Source organism: Stegostoma tigrinum, chromosome 18 (assembly GCF_030684315.1).
Source record: "Stegostoma tigrinum isolate sSteTig4 chromosome 18, sSteTig4.hap1, whole genome shotgun sequence".
NCBI lineage: Eukaryota > Metazoa > Chordata > Chondrichthyes > Orectolobiformes > Stegostomatidae > Stegostoma > Stegostoma tigrinum.
This window is the reverse complement of record NC_081371.1, coordinates 31521893-31545668: the sequence shown is the minus strand read 5'-3', so window position 1 is coordinate 31545668 and position 23776 is coordinate 31521893. Positions and strand designations below refer to the sequence as shown.

The window sequence follows — 23776 nt, the reverse complement described above, 5'->3', positions numbered from 1 at the left end:
TAACTGGATGCATTCTGACAGGTAGCAAGGGATCCATGCAAGGCCAGGAATGTGAAACTAGGCAATGTTAGAGAGACAATAAATACCATCTTGAACATTGCTCAGTGTTTGAGATCAGAGGAACATGTATATGGACACCATCAACAGCAAATGTAGTACGTATCTTTGGCCAGGCCAAGATTAGTGCCGAAGAGATTCAAACAGCATTCTACTGGGCACTAACATACTGAAGCATGATTGTGTGGCTTTACAATCACTATATCATTCAACATTCTCCACAATGAGCTCGCCAAGTTTAAGGGCATTTAAATGGTCATTGGATAAACATATGGATAATAATGGAATAGTGTAGGTTAGATGGGCTTCAGTTTGGTATCACAGGTCAGCGCAACATCGAGGGCCGAAGGGCCTGTACTGTGCTTTAATGTTCTATGTTCTATGAGCTTAACCCACTGAATATGCCAGAGCACATTCCTGAAATCAGTCTTTGAAGATTATCTTACTTCATGCAGATTAGTAAAGTAAAAATTCTAGTGGACGCTGTGACACAGAATAGAATTTAATTAGCATATTAATTACCATTTTCTTAACAGGAATTTGAAGACACTTGTTTTTGAAACAAATTAAACAGGTTGGCATTGCTTGCAGTGCTCTTTAGTTCTATATTGTACAGTTTAGTACCAAAGTTCATTAATAATTAGAATACTTGCATAATGACATATTTATGGACAATGCAAAAGCTCCAAGAACCATGCAACATAATAAAATAATGGAGACACTTTCCATTATACTATACAGGCAGCATTTAATTGCACAGTACCATTCCCAAAAGAAAGGCAAAAATACTTCAACTTAAGTAATGTAAATGATTGTACAGGTTCAAATCAATAAAGTGTACATCACGATTATCTGAGCAATTGGGAAGTAAACAAGAAATGTTTAGAATTTAACAGACTCCTGTAAAAAGGAATTGACTGCCATGCAACATTGAGGCTTAATTTCTTTTGCAGATTCTTGTTCTGTAATTAAATCAGTTTATTCTGCTGGGTCAGGTGACTGAAGATAGTCAAGGCTGATTCCGTTTAATTAGTTGGAACATTTGCAATGGATCACATTTATAACTGCATTCACTGTGAAGGGTTTGTTATTCGCAAATGTTTCTTGAAGGAATCCATGTGACTGTTGCTGGACTTAGGCATTCTTCCAGCACCAAAATTGACAATCCAAGCAGGCATAGTTTGAAGAAGGTTATGTAAACTGAGGCATCTTGTTTGATTGTTTTAGTTTTCATTGGAGTCTTTGAAACTTGCAAACTTACATGTCTTTGATACCTTTTGGTTATGGTCTTCTGATCATGGACTTTGGGTATTAGAGGTGGGAGATATTCCAGCTACATTACTGTCATTTAACCCTTTTGAAAAATTGAAATAGTTCAACATGAGTATCTTGATTTCTTTAATATTTCTGTCTTCTGCAGTCACTCTTGTTGAAATGTAATTAAGCTGGTTCTCCATTCTTACTGGATAAACAAGAATATTTTTGTTATTAAGCTTTTTCCCAACTATATATCAATTTTACAATGCTTTAACTACACAAAATTCTGTCCGTTCCACAAAATGAATGCATTACTCTATATAACTCTCACTCAAAGTGAGGTTACAGTTTGGAATAACACACATTACAACAAAGTTAGATTTGGGGCAGTTGACAAACCAAACTAAAGTTATGGAGATCAACTTTAAGTGTCTAGCTCTGAAATGAGCTTCATTCCAATAAAAACTGAAAGAACTGCGGATGCTGTAAATCAGGAACAAAAACAGAAGTTGCTGGAAAAGCTCAGCAAGTCTGGCAGCATCTGTGAAGAAAACAATCAGGGTTAACGTTTTGGGTCCGGTGACCCTTTCTTAGAACTGAGTTCAGTGATCAGGTGGGTTATACAGGGATGTGTCTGGGTCGGATGCCCTGAGGGTCAGCGGGGACTCGTTGGGCCGAAGGGCCTGTGTCCACACTGTGGCAATTCTATCATTCTATCATAACTGTGCCAAAGGCTGCAGATAAGATGAGGAAGAAGAATAGCTTGCAGTGGTTATGTCTCTAAGTCTGAATCAGGAGGTCTGTGTTCAAACCCACTTCTTCTGGATGTATGTTATGACATCTCTAAACAGGTTGAGTAGAAAATATCAACATTGGATGCCACTTGTCACTTTGGTAATGGCCATTTTGTTACTTTGAACTGTATGGATTCAGACACAACATTCCAAGAAAGATAGCTCTTGTCTCCCAAACCCAGGCTAATAGGAACTGCAGATGCTGAAGAATCCGAGATAACAAGGTGTAGAGCTGGATGAACACAGCAGGCCAAGCAGCATCAGAGGAGCAGGAAAGCTGACGCTTCAGGCCTAGACCTTTCATCAGAAATGGGGGAGGGGAAGGGGGTTCTGAAATAAATAGGGAGAGAGGGGGAGGCGGATCGAAGATGGATAGAGGAGAAGATAGGTGGAGAGGAGACAGACATGTCAAAGAGGCAGGGATGGAGCCAGTAAAGGTGACTGTAGGTGGGAGGTAGGGAGGGGATAGGTCAGCCCAGGGAGGACGGACAGGTCAAGGGGGCGGGATGAGGTTAATAGGTAGGAAATGGGGGTTTGGCTTGAGGTGGGAGGAGGGTATAGGTGAGAGAAAAGAACAGGTTAGGGAGGCGGAGTGAGCTGGGCTGGTTTTGGGATGCGGTAGGGGGAGGGGAGGTTTTGAAGCTTGTGAAATCCACAGTGATACCATTGGTCTGCAGGGTTCCCAAGCAGAATATGAGTTGCTGATCCTGCAACCTTCGGGTGGTGTTGTTGTGGAACTGCAGGAGGCCCAGGATGGAAAAATGCCATCTCTTATTCCCAATTCCTTTGCCTCCATCACATCTGCTCCCAGGATGAGGCATTCCACTCCTGTACATCTCAGATGTACTCGTTTTTCAAGGACCGTAACGTCCCCCCCGACAGTGGTCGAGAACGCCCTTGACCGTGTCTCCCACATTTCCCACAACTCATCCCTCACACCCCGTCCCCACAAAAACAACCAAAGAAGAATCCCCCTCGTCCTCACATACCACCCTACCAACTTCAGGGGTGGCACGGTGGCTCAGTGGTTAGCACTGCAGCCGCACAGTGCCAAGGACGCAGGTTCGATTCCAGCCTCAAGCGACTGTCTGTGCAGAGTTTTCGCATTCTCCCTGTGTCTGTGTGGGTTTCCTCCAGGGGCTCCGGTTTCCTCCCATAGTCCAAAGATGTGCAGGATAGGTGGATTGGCCATGCTAAATTGCCTGTAGTGTTCAGGGGTGTGTGGGTTATAGGGGAATCGGTCTGGGTGGGATGCTTCAAAGGGCGGTGTGGACTTGTTGGGCCGAAGGGCTTGTTTCTACACTGTAGGGAATCTAATCTAAAAACAACCCTCTGGATCCAAAGCATCATCCTCACACACCTCCGCCATCAGCAATCTGACCCCATCATCAAAGACATTTTTCCCTCCCCCCGCCTTGTCTGCTTTCTGGAGGGACAACTATCTCCGTGACTCCCTTGTCCACTCCACACTCCCCTCTAGCCCCACCACACCCGGCACTTTTCCCTGCAACCGCAGGAAGTGCTACACCTGCCGTCACACCTCCTCCCTCAACTGATACCAATGAGAAGAGATCTGCAGTGAACCCAATATGTGTAATACTCACCAATAAAGAAGATAGCAAACACAGCAAGTACAAAGCTGATCAGAAGAAGTACGATTACAGTAGCAAGTAGTAACATTTTCTTAAAATGCCGAAAGCAAAACGAAGGATCAGTTTTTGTAGAATTACCTGTTGCTAGATCTGGAAGAAATAAGATAACCTTGTTCTGAGATTAAGATATTAACTGGGAAATTACAACATTATCGTTTGCATTTTTGAACACCTCCACCCCTTAAAAGTTGTATTGCTTTTCTTTGCTATATCCCAAGGTGTTCGATGGTTGTTGAGAAAGGCAAAAACCTGTGAATATACAATGCTTTATTTTGTTCAGCAACCATTCAACAGGACAGTAGCCTGGAAGCTTCATTATTACTTTCAACGTAGGGAAGGACCTGGCCTACACTTCCCTTTATCAGCTCTTCAACATCAGGAATCAACACATGTAGACTAATTGATATGATCCTGCAGTTTTTGCCTATATTATGCCAATATATGACACTATAACAGTATAGCCATTAATATATTTTAAAAAGTCTTTAAGTCTGCAGTGTTTACTGTGTGCCAGAAATGTCACTCGATGACTAGTTAAGTCACCTCTGTCATATTTTATTAGTTACTTAAACTAATTTAGATGCTAAATAAAAAGGAACCTGCTTTGTCCATTGTGGAACTTTTGATGTGTAAAATGGCAATATTGGACCAACTGCTATGGAACAGTCTGACCGTTCACATCACCATGGATTTTGTCTTGGAGTAGAACAAGGTGTAATATATTCAAGAGGATTAAACTGTCAGTTAGGTTCAACATATTAGCATATCTATGTTAAATGGGAAAAGACTGCAGTAAACTACAGCAGAGGGATTTGGGAGCATTTGCATCTAAATCTCAAAAGCTAGCAATCAAGCTCAGCAGGTAATTGTGAATGGAAATGGAAGGGAGGCCTTGCTAAAACTTGGAATTCAAGGCAGAGTGGCAAATTTGATCCAAAGGTGACTTAAAAGCATGGAACAATGATCGATGGGTGTTTTTATGAGTGGAGGCTGACAGTTTCTACAGGCCTCAGCACTTAGTCAAAGCCAAAGGAACGGCGGATGCTGTAAGTCAGGAACAAAAACAAAGTTGTTGGAAAAGCTCAGCAGGTCTGGCAGCATCTGTGAAGGAGAAATCAGAGTTAATGTTTCAGCTCCAGTCGCCCTTCCTCAGAACCAGTCACCAAACCTGAAACATTAACTCTGTTTTCTCCTCCACAGATGCTGCCAGACCTGCTGAGCTTCTCCAGCAACTTTGTTTTTGTTCCTCAGCACTTAGTCCCTTGCTTTCAGTGTGTACATTCTGTGTGAATAATTCAGAATCAAATCCAAAAGTCATAAGAAAGAAGTTGTATAGATTATACTAAATTTGGCCTTTTGATGAGTTATGAAGAGAAAATCTTTGGATTACAGGAAGATATGAAAGGTTTGGGCAGGCAGAAAGTGGTAAAATGGAATTCAAACTGGAGAAATGTGAGCCAATACATTTTGTGCAGTGAAGTAAGACAATGCAGTCTATAATAAATGTATTGAGTAGTGTGGAGGAACAAAAGGCATTGGAGTGGATGCCCACAAATCCTTGCAAAATAAGGTGCTTAAGATGACATTTGGCATGTCTTATTTTCTCTACCTCATCTGATAAAATAGATTAATGTGGTTAGGCTAAAATTGTAAACAACACTGCCTAAACCACAACACTAGTAAAGTATATAGTTCTGCCCACACGATCCAGGAAACATACGATTGAATGGGAGAAGGTGCAGAGGAGGTTCTTGACAAAGTTCCCAAAATTGGAACATTTCAGCTATGTGGAAATTTTGAGTAGGCTGGGGTTATTTTCCCTGGAATGGGGAGGTAATGGTTGAGTACTTAGAGTGTATAAACTTACGAGGAGCCCAGATAGGGCAAATAGAGATGATCTATTTACCTTAAGCTGAAGGGTTAAGAAGCAGGGGAAACAGATTTAACACAAGCGGTAGAAGGATACGAGGGAAAATTAGGAAAATGTTTTCACCCAGAAGATGGTTGGATCTCAAATTCAGTGTCTGAAAGAGTCATAGAGCCGGAGACTCTGACCACATTTAAAAGTAATCAGACCATCTACTTAAAGGCTTTAAACTTCTGAGTCGGGGTGGGGGGAAGGGAAAGCGAAAGTGACAGGGAGTATGGAGTTAAATGGAAAGATAAGCCACAGGATAGCATGTGTACAGTTGGGTTTGAACTCGAGGCAGACTGGGAATACAGCAAAAGGGAAGGATAACTTAAGACATCTTAGGATTTCAAATATCTCTAATAATGATAAGAAAGTTAGCATTAAGGCACTTTACCTAAATGCTCGTGGTATTCACAACAAAGTAGATGAATTAACAGCACAAATCATCTTGAATGATTATGATGTGGTAGGCATCACAGAGACATGGTTGCAGGGAGTTCAGGACTGGCAGTTAAACATCCAATGATTCATAACTTATCGAAAAGACAGGGAGGTGGGCAGAGGGGGCGGGATGGCTCGTTAGTTAAGAATGAAATTACATCTACAGCACTGAATGACACAGGGTCAGGGGATGTGGAGTCTGTGGGTGGAGTTGAGGAAACACAAAGGCAAAAAAACCATAATGGGAGTTATGTACAGACCTCCTAACAGTGATCAGGACCAGGGGCACAAGATGCACTGGGAAATAGATAGGCCATGTCAGAAAGGCAAGGTCACAGTGATCATGGGGGACTTCAATATGCAGGTGGACTGGGTGAATAATGTTGCCGGTGGATCTAAAGAAAGGGAATTCATGGAATGTTTGCAGGATGGCTTTTTGGAACAGCTTGTGATGGAGCCCACAAGGGAGCAGGCGATTCTGAACTTACTGCTGTGTAATGAGCCTGACTTTACAAAAGATCTTAAAGCAAGGGAACACTTAGGAGACAGCGATAATGGGAACTGCAGATGCTGGAGAATCCAAGATAACAAAGTGTGAGGCTGGATGAACACAGCAGGCCAAGCAGCATCTCAGGAGCACAAAAGCTGACGGTTCGGGCCTAGACCCTTCATCAGAGAGGGGGGTGGGGAGAGGGTTCTGGAATAAATAGGGAGAAAGGCTGAGGCAGACCAAAGATGGAGAGAAAAGAAGATAGGTGGAGAGGAGAGTATAGGTGGGGAGGTAGGGAGGGGACAGGTCAAGGAGGTGGGATAAGGTTTGTAGGTAGAAAGTGGAGGTGCAGCTTGAGGTGGGAGGAAGAGATGGGTGAGAGGAAGAACAGGTTGGGGAGGCAGAGACAGGCTGAGATGGTTTTGGGATGCAGTGGTCCATGATGGACATGTCGTCTGAGGAATGGGAGGGGGAGTTGAAATGGTTCGCGACTGGGAGGTGCAGGTGTTTATTGCGAACCGAGCAGAGATGTTCTGCAAAGCGGCCCCCAAGCCTCCGCTTGGTTTCCCCAGTGTAGAGGAAACCACACCGGGTAAATGGATACAGTATACCACATTGGCAGATGTGCAGGTGAACATCTGCTTAATATGGAAAGTCATCTTGGGGCATGGGATGGGGTTGAGGGAGAAGGTGTGGGGGCAAGTGTAGCACTTCCTGCGGTTGCAGGGGAAGGTGCTGGGTGTGGTGGGGTTGAAGGGACCTCGGATGGGGGTGAGGGAGGAGGTGTGGGGGCAAGTGTAGCACTTCCTGCGGTTGCAGGGGAAGGTGCTGGGTGTGGTGGGGTTGAAGGGACCTCGGATGGGGGTGAGGGAGGAGGTGTGGGGGCAAGTGTAGCACTTCCTGTGCCAACCCCACCACACCCGGCACCTTCCCCTGCAACCGCAGGAAGTGCTACACTTGCCCCCACACCTTCTCCCTCAACCCCATCCCAGGCCCCAAGATGACTTTCCATATTAAGCAGATGTTCACCTGCACATCTGCCAATGTGGTATACTGTATCCATTGTACCCGGTGTGGTTTCCTCTACACTGGGGAAACCAAGCGGAGGCTTGTGGACCGCTTTGCAGAACATCTCTGCTCGGTTCGCAATAAACAACTGCACCTCCCAGTCGCGAACCATTTTTACTCCCCCTCCCATTCCTCAGATGACATGTCCATCATGGGCCTCCTGCAGTGCCACAACGATGCCACCCGAAGGTTGCAGGAACAGCAACTCATATTCCAGTTGGGAACCCTGCAGCCCAATGGTATCAATGTGGACTTCACAAGCTTCAAAATCTCCCCTTCCCCCACTGCATCCCAAAATCAGCCCAGTTCTTCCCCTCCCCCCACTGCATCACAAAACCAGCCCAGCTCGTCCCCTCCCCCCCACTGCATCCCAAAACCAGCCCAGCCTGTCTCCGCTTCCCTAACCTGTTCTTCCTCTCACCCATCCCTTCCTCCTACCTCAAGCAGCACCTCCATTTCCTACCTACTAACCTCATCCCGCCTCCTTGACCTGTCTGTCTTCCCTGGACTGACCTATCCCCTCCCTACCTCCTCACCTATACTCTCCTCTCCACCTATCGTCTTTTCTCTCCATCTTCGGTCCGCCTCCCCCTGTCTCCCTATTTATTCCAGAACCCTCTCCCCATCCCCCTCTCTGATGAAGGGTCTAGGCTCGAAACGTCATCTTTTGTGCTCCCGAGATGCTGCTTGGCCTGCTGTGTTCATCCAGCTTCACACTTTTTTAACTTAGGAGGCAGCGATCATGATATGGTAAAGTTCAGCCTGCAGTTTGAAAGAGAGAAGGCAAAATCGGATGTAATGGTGTTACAGTTAAACAAAGGTACTTACAGGGGCATGAGGGATGAATTGACAAAAATCAACTGGAAGCAGAGCCTAGTGGGGAAGAAAGTAGAGCAACAATGGCAGGGGTTTCTGGGTGTAATTGAGGACACAGTACAGAGGTTCATCCCAAAGAAAAGAAAGATTACCCAGGGTGGGATTAGACAGCCATGGCTGACAAAGGAAGTCAGGAAATGTATCAAAGAACAAGAGACAGCCTATAAAGTGGCCAAGAGCACTGGGAAATCAGAAGATTGGGAAGGCTACAAAAACAAACAGAGGATAGCAAAGAGAGCAATAAGGAAGGAGAGGATCAAATATGAAGGTAAGCTTGCTAGTAATATTAGAAATGATAGTAAAAGCTTCTTTCAATACATAAGAAACAAACGAGAGGCAAAAGTAGACATTGGGCCACTCCAAATTGATGCTGGAAGGCTAGTGATGGGAGATAAGGAAATAGCTGAAGAACTTAATAAGTGCTTTGTGTCAGTCTTCACAGTGGGAGACATGATTACTGTGGCAACAATTAGGGAGAGTCAGGGGGCAGAGTTGAGTATGGTAGGCATTACAAAAGAGAAAGTGCTACAAAAGCTAAAAGGTCTAAAAATTGAGAAATCTCCTGGCCCCGATGGGCTACATCCTAGAGTTCTGAGGGAGGTGGCTGATGAAATAGCTGAGGCTTTGGATGTGAGTTTTCAAAAGTCACTGGAGTCTGGGAAAGTCCCAGATGATTGGAAAATTGCTTTTGTAACCCCCTTGTTTAAGAAAGGATCAAGGCAAAAGATGGAAAATTATAGGCCGATTCGCCTAACCTCGGTTGTTGGTAAAATTCTAGAATCCATTGTCAAGGATGAGATTTCTAAATTCCTGGAAGTGCAGGGTTGGGTTAGAACAAGTCAGCATGGATTTGGTAAGGGAGGTCGTGCCTGACAAACCTGTAGAGAATTCGTTTGAAGTGGTAACAAGTAGGTTAGACCAGGGAAACCCAGTGGATGTTATCTATCTAGACTTGCAAAATACCTTTGATAAGGTGCCTCATGGGAGGCTGCTGAGCAAGGTGAGGGCCCATGGTGTTCGAGGTGAGCTACTGGCTTGGATTGATGATTGGCTGTATGATAGAAGGCAGAGAGTTGGGATAAAAGGCTCTTTTTCGGAATGGCAACCGGTGACAAGTGGTGTCCCAGAGGGTTCAGTGTTGGGGCCGCAGCTGTTCACTTTATATATTAATGATCTGGATCAAGGGACTGGGGACATTCTGGCAAAATTTGCCGATGATACGAAGATAGGTGGACAGGCAGGTAGTACTGAGGTGGGGAAGCTGCAGAAAGATTTAGACAGTTTAGGAGAGTGGTCCAGGAAATGGCTGATGAAATTCAACATGAGCAAACGCGAGGTTTTGCACTTTGGAAAAAAAGAGTACAGGCATGGACTATTTTCTAAACAGTGAGAAAATTCGTAAAGCAGAAGTACAAAGGGATCTGGGAGTGTTGGTCCAGGATTCTCTAAAAGTTAACTTGCAGGTAGAGTCCTTGATTAAGAAAGTGAATGTAATGTTGTTGTTTATCTCAAGAGGGTTGGAATATAAAAGCAGTGATGTGCTTCTGAGATTTTATAAAGCTCTCGTTCGGCCCCATTTAGAATACTGTGTCCAATTTTGGGCCCCACACCTCAGAAAGGACATACTGGCCCTACAGCGTGTCTAGCGGAGATTCACACGAATGATCCCTGGAATGGTAGGTTTAATGTACGATGAACAGCTAAGGGTCCTGGGATTGTATTCATTAGAGTTTAGAAGGTTGAGGGAAGATCTAATAGAAACTTACATGATCATGTATGGCTGAGAAAGGGTGGACGCTGGAAAGTTGTTTCCATTAGACGGGGAGACTTGGATCCGTGGGCACAACCTTAGAATTAGAGGGGGTAAATTTAAAATGGAAATGAGGAGACATTTCTTCAGTCAGAGAGTGGTGGGCTTGTGGAATTCATTGCCGCAGAGTGCAGTGGAGGCCTGGACGTTATATGCCTTCAAGGCAGAGATCGATAAATTCTTGATCTCACAAGGGATCAAGGGTCATGGGGAAGAGTGCAGGGAAGTGGAGTTGAAATGCCTATCAGCCATGATTTAAATGGCAGAGTGGACTCAATGGGCCAAATGGCCTTACTTCCACTCCTACGTCTTATGGTGTTAAGAGCCATAACATGCAGAGCCATGAGCCAAGTACAGAAAGATGGGACTCAGCTGGGTAGCTACTTATCAAACAGCACAAATATGATAACCTGAATAGATGTTTTTTGTTCTTAAAATTTTTTACGAATTTTAAGATTCTAAATGCAACCTGAATCATTCAACTTGAGCCTAGTTGCTTTAACACAGTTGATATTCCCATATTTTCGGTAAGACTGAAAGCTTTACATATCATTGAATATTTAATCATCTGTACCCTTTAAACTTCCTGTGCATTTCTTAACCTAGTATTTGTCCAGTTCTTTTTCAAATAGATAATCAGATTTAACACAGATAACAGCAGTTTGAGAGAGAAAAGTATTTTTCTATCTTCTTTCAGCCATTATTACCTTTCAATGTTATAACTGAAATTAATTAAAATTGAAATTATAATTATGTTATAAAATAACCCCTTTAATATTTTAAGATCCTGAATTCTGCTCTTCTCGACCTTGAAAGAAGCCAATGCAGAAAAGGGAGACACTGGGGGGTGGCAAGGCATGTCTCAGGTGAAGAAAGATTACCTCTGAGGGGATTTTTGTTTCAAATGGTGAAGGAAAGCAGAAGAATGAAATATTTTGTAAGGGAAGAATTGCAAGCAAATAAAAGGGATTACAACATTGGGATTTTTCTTATTATTATCCGTTCATACGGTGTCAGTGTTACTGGCTAAGGCAACATTTATTGTCTATTACTAACTGCCCTGGAGAAGGTGACAGTGAGCTGCCTTCTTAAACTATTGCGGTCCTTGGGTATAGAAACACCCACAATGCTGTTTGGAAGGCTGTGCCATGATTTTGACCCAGTGGTTTTGGGCTGTTAACAGGGTCTCTTACATGCAAGAAGCTAACATCAATCTTCATGTCTGGCATTTTGCAACCTTTCAATGGTCTGAAAGTCATGGCAATGCATATCCAATATGTGCTTAAGTTGTTAAGTTTCCCCTTCTGTAAAATCAGTCCAATACATTACATTTACCGTCAGAGAACTGATGCCCGAGTGAATAGACCATGCACGATATGATGGACAATTACGGTACTTTACCATATTTATTGTTAGTTTATTTTTCATTTGTACTTTAGATGTATTGATAGCTTTACTTGGAATTGACTTTTCCTAATTTTATGTACAAATAAACTTTGGTTATTTGTTAGTCTATTATTTTCAGCTACATTTAAAATGATTATAAGCCTTACAATAAATATTTAAAAGTGTGGTGGTTTGATAAATGTTTCACTATTACAGCCAGACAATGAAGCTCTTGAATTGAAGAATTAGGTATGCAGTTGGGAATTTCAAAAACAGGTCTGCATTACTCCCAGTTTGTCAGATACTTGTTTGGGGACTGCTTCAGGGCTGAGTACATAATGGAAAATGCATTATTTCATCTTGTGATTATGGGAACTGCAGATGCTGGAGAATCCAAGATAATGAAATGTGAGGCTGGATGAACACAGCCGGCCCAGCAGCATCTCAGGAGCACAAAAGCTGACGTTTCGGGCCTAGACCCTTCATCAGAGAGGGGGATGGGGTGAGGGTTCTGGAATAAATAGGGAGAGAGGGGGAGGCGGACCGAAGATGGAGAGAAAAGAAGATAGGTGGAGAGGAGAATATAGGTGGGGAGGTAGGGGGGGGGGGGGTGATAGATCAGCCCAGGGAGGACGGACAGGTCAAGGAGGTGGGGTGAGGTTAGTAGGTAGGAGATGGAGGTGCGGCTTGGGGTGGGAGGAAGGGATGGGTGAGAGGAAGAACAGGTTAGGGAGGCAGAGACAGGTTGGACTGGTTTTGGGATGCAGTGGGTGGAGGGGAAGAGCTGGGCTGGTTGTGTGGTGCAGTGGGGGGAGGGGACGAACTGGGCTGGTTTTGGGATGCAGTGGGGAAAGGGGAGATTTTGAAGCTGGTGAAGTCTACATTTATACCATTGGCCTGCAGGGTTCCCAAGCGGAACATGAGTTGCTGTTCCTGCAACCTTCGGGTGGCATCATTGTGGCACTGCAGGAGGCCCATGATGGACATGTCATCTAAAGAATGGGAGGGGGAGCGGAAATGGTTTGCGACTGGGAGGTGCAGTTGTTTACTGCGAACTGAGCGGAGGTGTTCTGCAAAGCGGTCCCCAAGCCTCCGCTTGGTTTCCCCAATGTAGAGGAAGCCACACCGGGTACAGTGGATGCAGTATACCACATTGGCAGATGTGCAGGTGAACCTCTGCTTAATGTGGAAAGTCATCTTGGGGCCTGGGATAGGGGTGAGGGAGGAGGTGTGGGGGAGCATTTCCTGCGGTTGCAGGGGAAGGTGCTGGGTGTGGTGGGGTTGGAAGGCAGTGTGGAGTGAACAAGGGAGTCACGGAGAGAGTGGTCTCTCTGGAAAGCAGACAGGGGTGGGGATGGAAAAATGTCTTGGGTGGTGGGGTCGGATTGTAGATGGCGGAAGTGTCGGAAGATGATGCGTTGTATCCGGAGGTTGGTGGGGTGGGGTGAACAGTCCCTCTTCCACACCTACACAGGCCCCAAACCCCACCTCTTCCTCCGTTACATTGATGACTGTATCGGCGCCGCCTCTTGCTCCCCAGAGGAGCTCGAACAGGTCATCCACTTCACCAACACCTTCCACCCCAACCTTCAGTTCACCTGGGCCATCTCCAGCACATCCCTCACCTTCCTGGACGTCTCAGCCTCCATCTCAGGCAACCAGCTTGTAACTGATGTCCATTTCAAGCCCACCGACTCCCACAGCTACCTAGAATACACCTCCTCCCACCCACCCTCCTGCAAAAATTCCATCCCCTATTCCCAATTCCTCCGCCTGTGCCGCATCTGCTCCCAGGATGAGGCATTCCACTCCCGCACATCCCAGATGTCCAAGTTCTTCAAGGACCGCAACTTTCCCCCCCACAGTGGTCGAGAACGCCCTTGACCGTGTCTCCCGCATTTCCTGCAACACATCCCTCACACCCCGCCCCCGCCACAACCGCCCCAAGAGGATCCCCCTCGTTCTCACACACCACCCCACCAACCTCCGGATACAACACATCATCCTCCGACACTTCCGCCATCTACAATCCGACCCCACCACCCAAGACATTTTTCCATCCCCACCCCTGTCTGCTTTCTGGAGAGACCACTCTCTCCGTGAGTCCCTTGTTCGCTCCACACTGCCCTCCAACCCCACCACACCCGGCACCTTGCCCTGCAACCGCAGGAAATGCTACACTTGCCCCCACACCTCCTCCCTCACCCCCATCCCAGGCCCCAAGATGACTTTCCACATTAAGCAGAGGTTCACCTGCACATCTGCCAATGTGGTATACTGCATCCACTGTACCCAGTGTGGCTTCCACTACGTTGGGGAAACCAAGCGGAGGCTTGGGGACCGCTTTGCAGAACACCTCCGCTCGGTTCGCAATAAACAACTGCACCTCCCAGTCGCAAACCATTTCCACTCCCCCTTCCATTCTTTAGATGACATGTCCATCATGGGCCTCCTGCAGTGCCACAATGATGCCACCCGAAGGTTGCAGGAACAGCAACTCATGTTCCGCTTGGGAACCCTGCAGCCCAATGGTATCAATGTGGACTTCACCAGCTTCAAAATCTCCCCTTTCCCCACAGCATCCCAAAACCAGCCCAGTTCGTCCCCTCCCCCCACTGCACCACACAACCAGCCCAGCTCTTCCCCTCCACCCACTGCATCCCAAAACCAGTCCAACCTGTCTCTGCCTCCCTAACCTGTTCTTCCTCTCACCCATCCCTTCCTCCCACCCCAAGCCTCACCTCCATCTCCTACCTACTAACCTCATCCCACCTCCTTGACCTGTCCGTCCTCCCTGGGCTGATCTATCCCCCCTCTACCTCTCCACCTATCTTCTTTTCTCTCCATCTTCGGTCCGCCTCCCACTCTCTCCCTATTTATTCCAGAACCCTCACCCCATCCCCCTCTCTGAAGAAGGGTCTCGGCCCGAAACGTCAGCTTTTGTGCTCCTGAGATGCTGCTGGGCCTGCTGTGCTCATCCAGCCTCACATTTCATTATCTTATTTCATCTTGTTTTCTTTCAACATTGTCCAGCAATAAGTATAAGTAAATAGAGAGGAAAAGTGCCTCATATAAAGGATTCAAAAAATATTCTTGGTCCTCATAGCTAATAAACAGCACACACACCCTTTATTACTGGCAGTCTACAGTACAACCCCCAAGTGTATTATTTTAAATGGCAGATGTACAATGAAGTGAACATTCTTACTCTATTTCATGACTATACAGAGTGGCTTTAGCTTCTTGCATGATACCATTAAGATCATTTTGTTTGAGGAATTACACTGTTAATGATACACCATTGAGGGCTATTCTGACTATATATTCACTTTCATGTTAGAATACTGTATTTAATTATCTGTTTAGGAAATTATTTCACCCCTTCTGGATCAACAACACATCTATAGCCAACATACAGAAATAGCAGCATTTTAAAATTTATCTCTGGTCATTTGGAATTTCTGTGCCTCATACCAACTCCTGGCTCCTTCTTCTCATTATCTTTCAACAATTCCTTTGTGCGTGCTTCAGTTTCATCAGCAACACTTTCACATTCTACTGAATCTAGGAAAGATTTAAAAAGCAATAACTTGACACATCTGCACATTTAAATTACAACTCTACTGGACAACTTCACTATTTTCCAGCAAACCATTAGCATATTCCTTCCACTGAATCTTCATGCAATGAGTTCAATTTAGTTCTCCCTTGATGTGCTTTTGTGCATCACAAATGTTGGGTAAGTTAACGTCTTCTACATTCTTTGTTCCTTAGTGGCAGTGCTTTTTTTTAATATACGTGATACAAGGACAATTGTGAAAAGGTGACATGTTACATGATAGTTGGCAGCGCCAAAGCAAGCTGTTAGAAATTGTAGGGCTGTACTAGCTGAGACTTGTAAAAATCAGCTTTATTTATTTGTCAGATAATGATACTAAGTGATAAGCCCATCACAGTGAAATGAAAGCTCCTGGAACATCATGGCATCATTGAAAGTATCTTCAGAGAGAAAATCAAAGCACTTGTGCGCAAGTTACAGACTCTTTAGGGTATTAGTTGCAGTGCCACTGAGGATATTGAGAAGTAAGTAGATCAGGGGAAGTGGTAGCAGCATCTGTTTATACTTATTTCCTGTGTTTGTGTGGGAAACGATAGTAGTTCTGTGAAGGATAATATCAGGTTCTAATACATATGAGTATACCACAAACTAAACCAAAATGGTTGCTTTTTCATTTACAGGACAATGCCACTATTTCATTAATTCAATCAAGATTCACAAGAGATGGCTATTTAACTTGCAGGATCGTGCTTATATTTATACCTTTTTCTGCCTCTTTCCTAAACTTAGCAAATCTTTTTGTTACATGATTGCATAAGTATTGGCAGTCCTCAGTTCCATGCCTACATGGCCATCATTTACATAAACCCAAACAATAGAGGCAGGCAGTGACATAAGGACTAGTAATCCAGAGACACCCGGCTAATGTTCGGGGGACATGGGTTTGAATCCCAGAAAAGCAGATGGTCAGGTCAATGGTAATTAAGTTTAATCTGGTAAACAGGAAATCAATTTCAATATTGTAAAAATCCATCTGGTTTCCTCATGTCCTTCAGAGAAGGAAAATCTGCCATCCTCACCTGGTCTGACCCACATATGCCTCCAGACCCACAGCAATATAATTGAATGTTAACGGCCCCCTGAAATGACCTCGCAAGCCAGTCTGTTTAAGGGCATTTCGGGGTAAGGATTAAATGCTGGTCTTGTTGGTGACGTACCCAATCCCATGCATAAGTAAAGAAAATAATTTAATGTTAACTAGATTGGAAGGCACGGTGGCACTGTGATTTGCAGTGCTGCCTCACAGCATCAGGGAACCAGGTTTAAATCCATTCTTGGGCAATTTTCTGTGTGAAGTTTGCACATTCCCCTGTGTCTTTGTGGATTTTCTCCAGGTGCTCTGGCTTCATCCCCACAGTTCAAAGATATGCAGGTTAGATGGATTGGTCATGTTAAATTGCCATGTAGAGTCCAGGGATGTATACATTAGCTATATTAGCCATGGTAAATGGAGGCTTATGGAGATAGGGTTTGGGTCAGGTCTGCATGGGAAGCTCTCAGACAGCCAATGAAGATGTGATAGGCTGAATGGCTTTTTTCACACTGTCGTGATTCCACACTTCGAAATCACTGATCTTAGCTTCACTTCATATCTTCATATGCACACTTCCTAGATGAGCTGGGAATTGTGTCCTATTTCATTTGCTTTCAAGTCAAGAGATGCTGAGACCAGTTTTTGTAACCTTACAACTGCCTTGATTGAGTTCTACTAATTGAATAGGGACCAATCAAAGCATTTTTAATGTCAATTAATTAACATTATAATTAGGTATAATTTGCTGTACAGATTCAAGGTGAAGGCCTGAAAATAGATTACATAATAATGTAAGAATTCCAAACATGACCAAAAAAGACTTGCTTTTAGATAGCTCTTAACAAAATCCAAAAGTATTTAACAGTCAGTTTAGTTAATGCACTCCAAGGTTCAATAAAAAGAGGTTTAATACACAAATAGATAATCTGTTCAATGTTTTGACTGAAAGGAAACTGGGGAAAACTTCACTGCTTTTCTTAGGAAAATGCCACATGAAATCTTACATCCACTCAAAAAGGGTGACTGGGCCATTGCTTACCATTTTCTGACAGGCATCACTTCCAATATGTCAACACTCCTTTTGTACTGCACTGAAGTGTCAGATTGAATCTTAAACTCAAGTTCTGTATTGCAATAGGAAATGTCAACAGTCTGACTCAGAAGTGTGAGTGTTCCTCAATCAATGGAAAATATTATTAAAATGTGATTTTGCAGTAATACGTACTTGAAGTTGGGTTGCAGCGATCTTCACAGGTATTTGCCCGGTGCAAATTATTTATTGAATCAACCACATAGAGTTTGCTTTCACCATCCAAGTCAAAAAGCGTTAAATCCTTGATACCGTTCTGCATTTTCATCTAACAGAAAAGAACTTTATGTAGCACACTAAATTATAAATCTGCAATTGCTTACCCATGATACAAAGGATACAAATTCACAAGCAGGTTATTTTCAGATTATGTTGGTATCCAGATCTCTAAAAGATTAAAGCTATAGATAATATGTATATAAACAGGTTAATAATCTTGAATTGTAGTGTAGAAGCACCAAATAGAGATTTAAAAAGTTCAATTCCCAATAAAGATACATTCAATATTCCATCAAAATGAATAAAAGAGAAAGAAAATCAAGGTAGAGAATATTTTCATTAAATGTAGCCCAGTCCTATTCAAATATAGTCAAATCTTTGCATCAAACCCCTCATTTGCATTCATATTTTTCAACCCTGATCCACTAATTTGTAAGGCTGCACAATTCTCAATGGTGAGCTCTATTCAGGATCTGTCAAAAGATATTAAAGCCAGGAAAAGCTAGGGCTAACATTCTATAGATTTGCACATAAAGGGGAGTTTTAGAGCACGTTCACTATAGCTATACTAGAAAATTAAGAAAATATGTGGAAAGACAAAACCTTCAAACGTTCTTTGTTCCATGATGAATTTTTTTTTAATAGTTCTGTGATCGCAGGTACCTTAATTTTATAACTTCTCCTCAATTCAATGCTAGTGTGAACTCCATATCCCTATTCAAAACTTTGGGTTTCTATCTTACCCACAGCTCTGACATTTAAATTAGGGCTGATTTTACATTCAGGTATATATGACGAAATGTCTAGGAACTACAAGTTTGCAGCTTTGATTTCTGTATGTTTGAATTAAATTAGTTGGAAGTTGGACTGAGCAGGCTTGCAATTTCCTACTCCACAGTCTTTCTGAAGTTTGCTCTTGGCTGCATACAGTTTGTCAGGGAATCAAGGGCCATTCATTCTTAAAACCATGGATCAATTTTCTAAGACATCCTTGGGAACAGGTGATTAGTTCTGGTATCCCATTCTTTGACATTCTTCAGAACATAGGCTTAGCCAACATCTGACAATAGATTTAAGCTAAAGTTACTTGATCAAGATTTTTTTAAAGGATCCATTTGATGTGATTGCCATTTCTTAACATTCATATTTCTATGACACCTTCTTGATGCTACCTGCAGAGTTTCTCTTGCTTCGTTTACAATTCATTTATATATTGTTATGACACGAGTTGGCATCAATTAATGCTAAATTCCTTGTTGCAATGCTCAAATCAGAATATTTCACTGTCAGCTTTTTTCCTAAATCATTCTTGAGAAGGAGAACACCTCTGGTATTTACTGCCCATCCCAAAAAAACCCTCAAGAATGCAGCAATGAACTGCTGCAGGTCAATGTGCTGTAGGTTTAATACAACTATCTTCTTGTATCAAATATTACACTTGGAAGCTAAGTCTCAGCATCTGGAATCATAAGCTAATCCAAGCCAGATCAGAATGACAGATCTCCTTCCCTAAAGGGTATTAGTGAACCAAATGAATTTTAAAAGTGACAAGTAATTTTTGTATTACAGATTTATTAACTAATCAATTTTTTGAATTCCCCAGCTGCTAAGTATAGGATTTGAATTAATGTCTCTGGAACATGTGTGCAGATGTCTGGCCAGTAATTACCAACAGGTTATCATTCCCTTACTTCCTTAAAAGATCCCTGAAAATATCAAAGTTCACTACTTTGACAGTGGCACAAAAATAATATTGAATTATAAAGCTCTTGGCTTCCTGAAGTGGTTCCTGAATTTAGTCCTTTCCCTAAAGGGGTGATAATTTCATTAAAATACCACCACTCTTCTTTGTGAAAGTTAATGATTTTAACAATAAAGGTTATTATAAAATTGAAAAATAAATCAAGGTTTTTTTTTTCAAAATAAAAGCAGATGCCTGCAAGGGACCAATCTCATTGTTACGAAGCTAGCTACTAGAAGAAAAACTTCAGAAATGGATGACAGAATCATATATTTTGCCTATCCCAAATCCCGTGGTTTTAGTATTCCAGACCTTTTCATGCTGCTTCACCCGAAATCCTGGCTAGACTTCATATTGTGGACTTTTGACTAAAAAACTCAAACCCAGCCATTTAATGGCTAACTGGCCATCAAGCAGGACTAATTAAACCTGACCAATTACTGCCCCATCAAATCAACTATCAGTCATCGGGAAAATGATGGAAGGGATAAATAGAAGGTGTCATCAACGGTGCTATCAAGCAGCACCTGCCCAGTGACACCCAGCTTGGGTTCCGCCAGGGCCACTCAGCTCCTGATGTCATTACAGCCTTGGTTCAAACATGGAAAAAAAGAGCTGAAGTGCAGTGGTGAGGTGAGACAGAGGAGTGACAGCCCTTGACATCAAGGCCACGTTTGACTGAGTGTTGCATCAAGGAGTCCTACCAAAGCTGGAATCAATAGAAATCATGGTGCAAACTGATTGGAGTCATACCTGGCACATAAGAAAACAGTTGTTATTGTTGGAAGCCAGTCATCTCAGCTCCCAGACATCTCTGCAGGAGTTTCTTGGCCCAACCATCTCAGCTACCTCATCACTGACCTACCCTCCACCATAATGTCAGAGTGGGAATATTCACTGATGATTGTTCAGCACCATTTGTGACTCCTCAGATATAGAAACAGTCCATGTTCAAATGCAACAAGATCTGGACAACATCCAAGATTGAGCTGACAAAGTGACAAGTGACATTCGCGCCACACAAGTGCCAGGCAATAACCATTTCCAAAAGAGACAGACAATCTAACCACAATCTCTTGGCATTCAAAGGTGTTACTGTCACTAAATTCCCCCACTGTGAACATCCTGAAATTACAATTGACCTGACTCCAACTAGACTCACCATATAAACACAGGGCCACAAGAGCAGGTCAGAGGCTAGGAATACAGCAATGAGTAACACATGTCCTGACTTCCCAAAGCCTGTTCACCATCAACAAGTCAGGAGTGTGATGGAATTATCCCCACTTGCGTGGATGGGCACAGCTCCAACAAAACTCAAACAGCTTGACAACATCCAGGAAAAAGCAGCCCACTCCCTCCCACCGACACTCAGTAGCAGCAGTGTGTACTATCCACAAGATCAAAAATCCTTAGACAACGCCTTCTAACCCTATGACTACTTCCATCTGAAGGGCAATGGCAGCAGATCCATGGGAACCTGAAAGATCCCCTCCAAGTCATTCACCACTCTGGGTTGAAAATATATTGCACAAAGGCATTGTTGTGCTGAAGGTAAGTCTGGAGCTTTTTGCCTGGGCAAGGTTGATAATCTCCAGCAAATACAGTGAGGAGCCTGGGACAAACAGGTTGGCGGAAAGACACCAAACATGAGGGCAAGCCTTTAGTTTGGACTGTCTAACTCTCCTCCTCCCCTGCCAACTATTAATCACCAACCTGCACAGCTAAAAGCCTACCAGTATGGTGCACCCTATATGTAATATTTAAAGGACCTCAAATGGCTCATAGGTTGGCAGACCACCTGACAACTCCCTGCTGCTGGTAAAATTGTGGTGGGCAGAGAGCCAGGTCAATAAGCATGGGCAAAGCACCCTGGCATTTACTTGTTCCCCCCCCCCATCCACACTAGCTGCCAGCCTGCCATCAGTGCCAGATTGGATCAAACAATTATATAAAATAGTTTGTTTTACTATCCCCAATTTACTTGTCTTGAGGAAATTATCATCATTCCAGCATTTCCAACTGAGCATTAGAAGCTCCACTGTTTGTATTCTTCGATAATTTGAACTTAGCTGACAGCTCCTTTTCCCATTTGATTATTGCAATTCCATTGCAGATCTAGATCATTTGGAGTGTGCAAATCTCATGCCAGTTGAAGTTTTAATTAATCAATAGCATAAGTCTAACTTTATAATTACATAAAGCTGCAATGTTACCTGGTTGGCGTTGTCAAGGAAAACAGTAAATATACATGTATGGAGTCTTTTGGAGACTCATGATTGGGTAAATCAATAACATCGTATATTAAAACAAATATATGAGACTGTTCATGTTTCACAAAAGTTTACAGAATCACTGTCCAAATCTGTGCACGTCAGGACTTCTGCGCATTACAAACTTTGATTTCACTAACTCACTTTGAGATATTTAGAGATAATTAACAAATAGAATTCTCGGGTTGCTGTCTAGTCTCCATTTGATATAACGTTACAAACTCAGTGACTTAATTATAGCAGTCACTACTTGCACCACTCTCTCCAGAAAGAAATTCTACTTACCAGGTTTCCTTAGGAATCTAGTAGAATTCTGTGAAGCATAAATCAAATCAATGGGCAATTAGACTTTGCCAGGAAAATTACAAAATTGAGGTAACATTTTAACATAAACAGCATACTGTTTGAAATTCTCTTTACTGAAACAGAAGTGCTGCAAATCAGCTGTGCAATGCCTGCAAACCACACTCAACAATCTAAATATAGATGTTCCCACATCAAGTACTCGGGTTTCTAAATTTTAAAATATCGAACCAACATGGGAATATCCACGGAGAATCATTTTTGCAACATACAGTCTGTATAATTTCTCATGAAAAAGTTTTCAAGTTGAACTTTGGATTCTACATAAAAATGAAATTTCAAGATGTGACAGTAGAATCTCTGCTTATATGTATGGTCACAGCTGCAGGGAAACTATGAATTGCATTCTTACAAGAAGGAAACGTTTGTCTTTTAATTTGGTTTCCGACTTGTGAAGGAATGTACAGTCGATCTTTAACCTGAAATAACTGAAATGTCCCATGGGTCAGATGTAGTTGCATGCATATGATTGTACGTGTTTAAGCAGAGTCAAACAAACTAGTCCTAGCAATCAGCAAACTGAAATTAATCATTTTTATTTTACAAAAATAGTCAAAACTGTGCTACAATGGATTTGCAAAAAAAAAAAATCAGCAAGCTCTTTAGAATAACTCAATTTGATTTGAGAAAAAATGTGCAATATCATCAAGATGCCTAAAAGGTGCCTAAAAGGTTCCTTGTGAAGACCAATGAGCAGTCAAAGTGAACAGGTTCTAAAACATACAAAATGCTGTAACCTGAACTTGGCTTTCCTGCAAACAACGTATGAGCAATCGCAAGTAGTTTGTGAGAATTACAAATGTAAGTAACAGAAATTTGTATCTAAATCAAGCCAACCAAAGACAATTCAGTTCCAGTTTGCATAGTCTGAGGCTTGCAGTCCCTTTTTGCTCCATTTGTCATCACCTTAACCATCTTTTAAAGGTTCTAAGTATTAAGTAAAGACACCTGTCTGGAATGCAAAACGAGGGAGCAGCACTGTCAGCAAGTGAATGTTATACAAACATCAGGGTGCGAGGGGAGATTGTTTTTAGTATTAGTGAAGAAAAAGTCAGTACACTTAGAACAGGAAAATGGTGTTGCAATGTGTTCTTTTTGGGCTGAAAGGAGGAGAGCAAATTATTATAATTGGTGGGAAGGGACAGGGAGATGTTAAAAGACAGGAGAGATGAGGAGCTGTAATCACCTTTGCTGCTCTTGTAAAATAATTGAACTCTTTTCTACAATAAATCCAAGTCTTGGTGTTGTTGCAAGCAACAGTGGTCTCCTCAACTCACTCTGCCTAGCCTGCTGGGTAATTACTTGATGATCCTGCTCTGTTAGACAAATGCCACATCTTTTCCTTGACCTCCAAGGCTTCAACAGCAACTAGATAACTTTCAATTTTAGGCTGGGCAGATGGTGTGTCGAGCAGTCATCATGTCCACCCAATGATAGATTTCCTGAACAAGTTACTTAGTCACCTAAATTTGAAGTGGGCTGGTTCCCAAAACTAAGCATAACACCATATAGGTTAGATTCCCTACAGTGTGGAAACAGGCCCTTCAGCCCAACAAGTCCACACCCTTGCAGCATCCCACCCAGACCCATCCCCCTATAACCCACCGCTACGGGAAAGTTAGCATGGCTGATCCAGCTAGCCTGCACATCTTTGGACTGTGGGAGGAAAACCACGCAGACACGGAGAGAATGTGC

At 43.0% G+C, this 23776-nt stretch overlaps 1 protein-coding gene across 3 annotated transcripts; it reads right to left on the bottom strand.

The window, feature by feature from the left end:
• Nucleotides 1-596: 596 nt before the first annotated feature.
• Nucleotides 597-22558, bottom strand: LOC125460692 (leucine-rich single-pass membrane protein 1-like). 3 transcript variants are annotated; one of them, XM_048548398.2, is made up of 6 exons: nt 22120-22498; nt 22004-22031; nt 17621-17753; nt 15218-15307; nt 3713-3850; nt 597-1519 (listed from the first exon to the last, which is right to left on the bottom strand). In XM_048548398.2, the coding sequence occupies exons 3-6, from the start codon at nt 17751-17753 to the stop codon at nt 1353-1355; spliced, it is 528 nt and encodes a 175-aa protein (XP_048404355.1). In that variant the 5' UTR covers nt 22004-22031; nt 22120-22498; the 3' UTR covers nt 597-1352. The 3 variants fall into 3 exon arrangements, with proteins under 3 accessions (XP_048404355.1, XP_048404357.1, XP_048404354.1); XM_048548400.2 differs by having other exon boundaries at nt 597-1515; nt 22004-22558; XM_048548397.2 differs by having other exon boundaries at nt 22004-22478.
• Nucleotides 22559-23776: the final 1218 nt, after the last annotated feature.

Bases quoted from the DNA above. Each gene is read 5' to 3' on its own strand.
- LOC125460692 (XM_048548398.2), bottom strand. From the start codon at position 17,753: ATGAAAATGCAGAACGGTATCAAGGATTTAACGCTTTTTGACTTGGAT. The intron at 3,851-15,217 runs GTATGAGGCACA...TATTTCTTCCAG, and splicing joins GAAGAAGGAGCCAGGAGTTG to ATCTAGCAACAGGTAATTCT. The intron at 1,520-3,712 runs GTGAGTATTACA...TTGTTTATCCAG, and splicing joins GTTTGCTATCTTCTTTATTG to TAAGAATGGAGAACCAGCTT.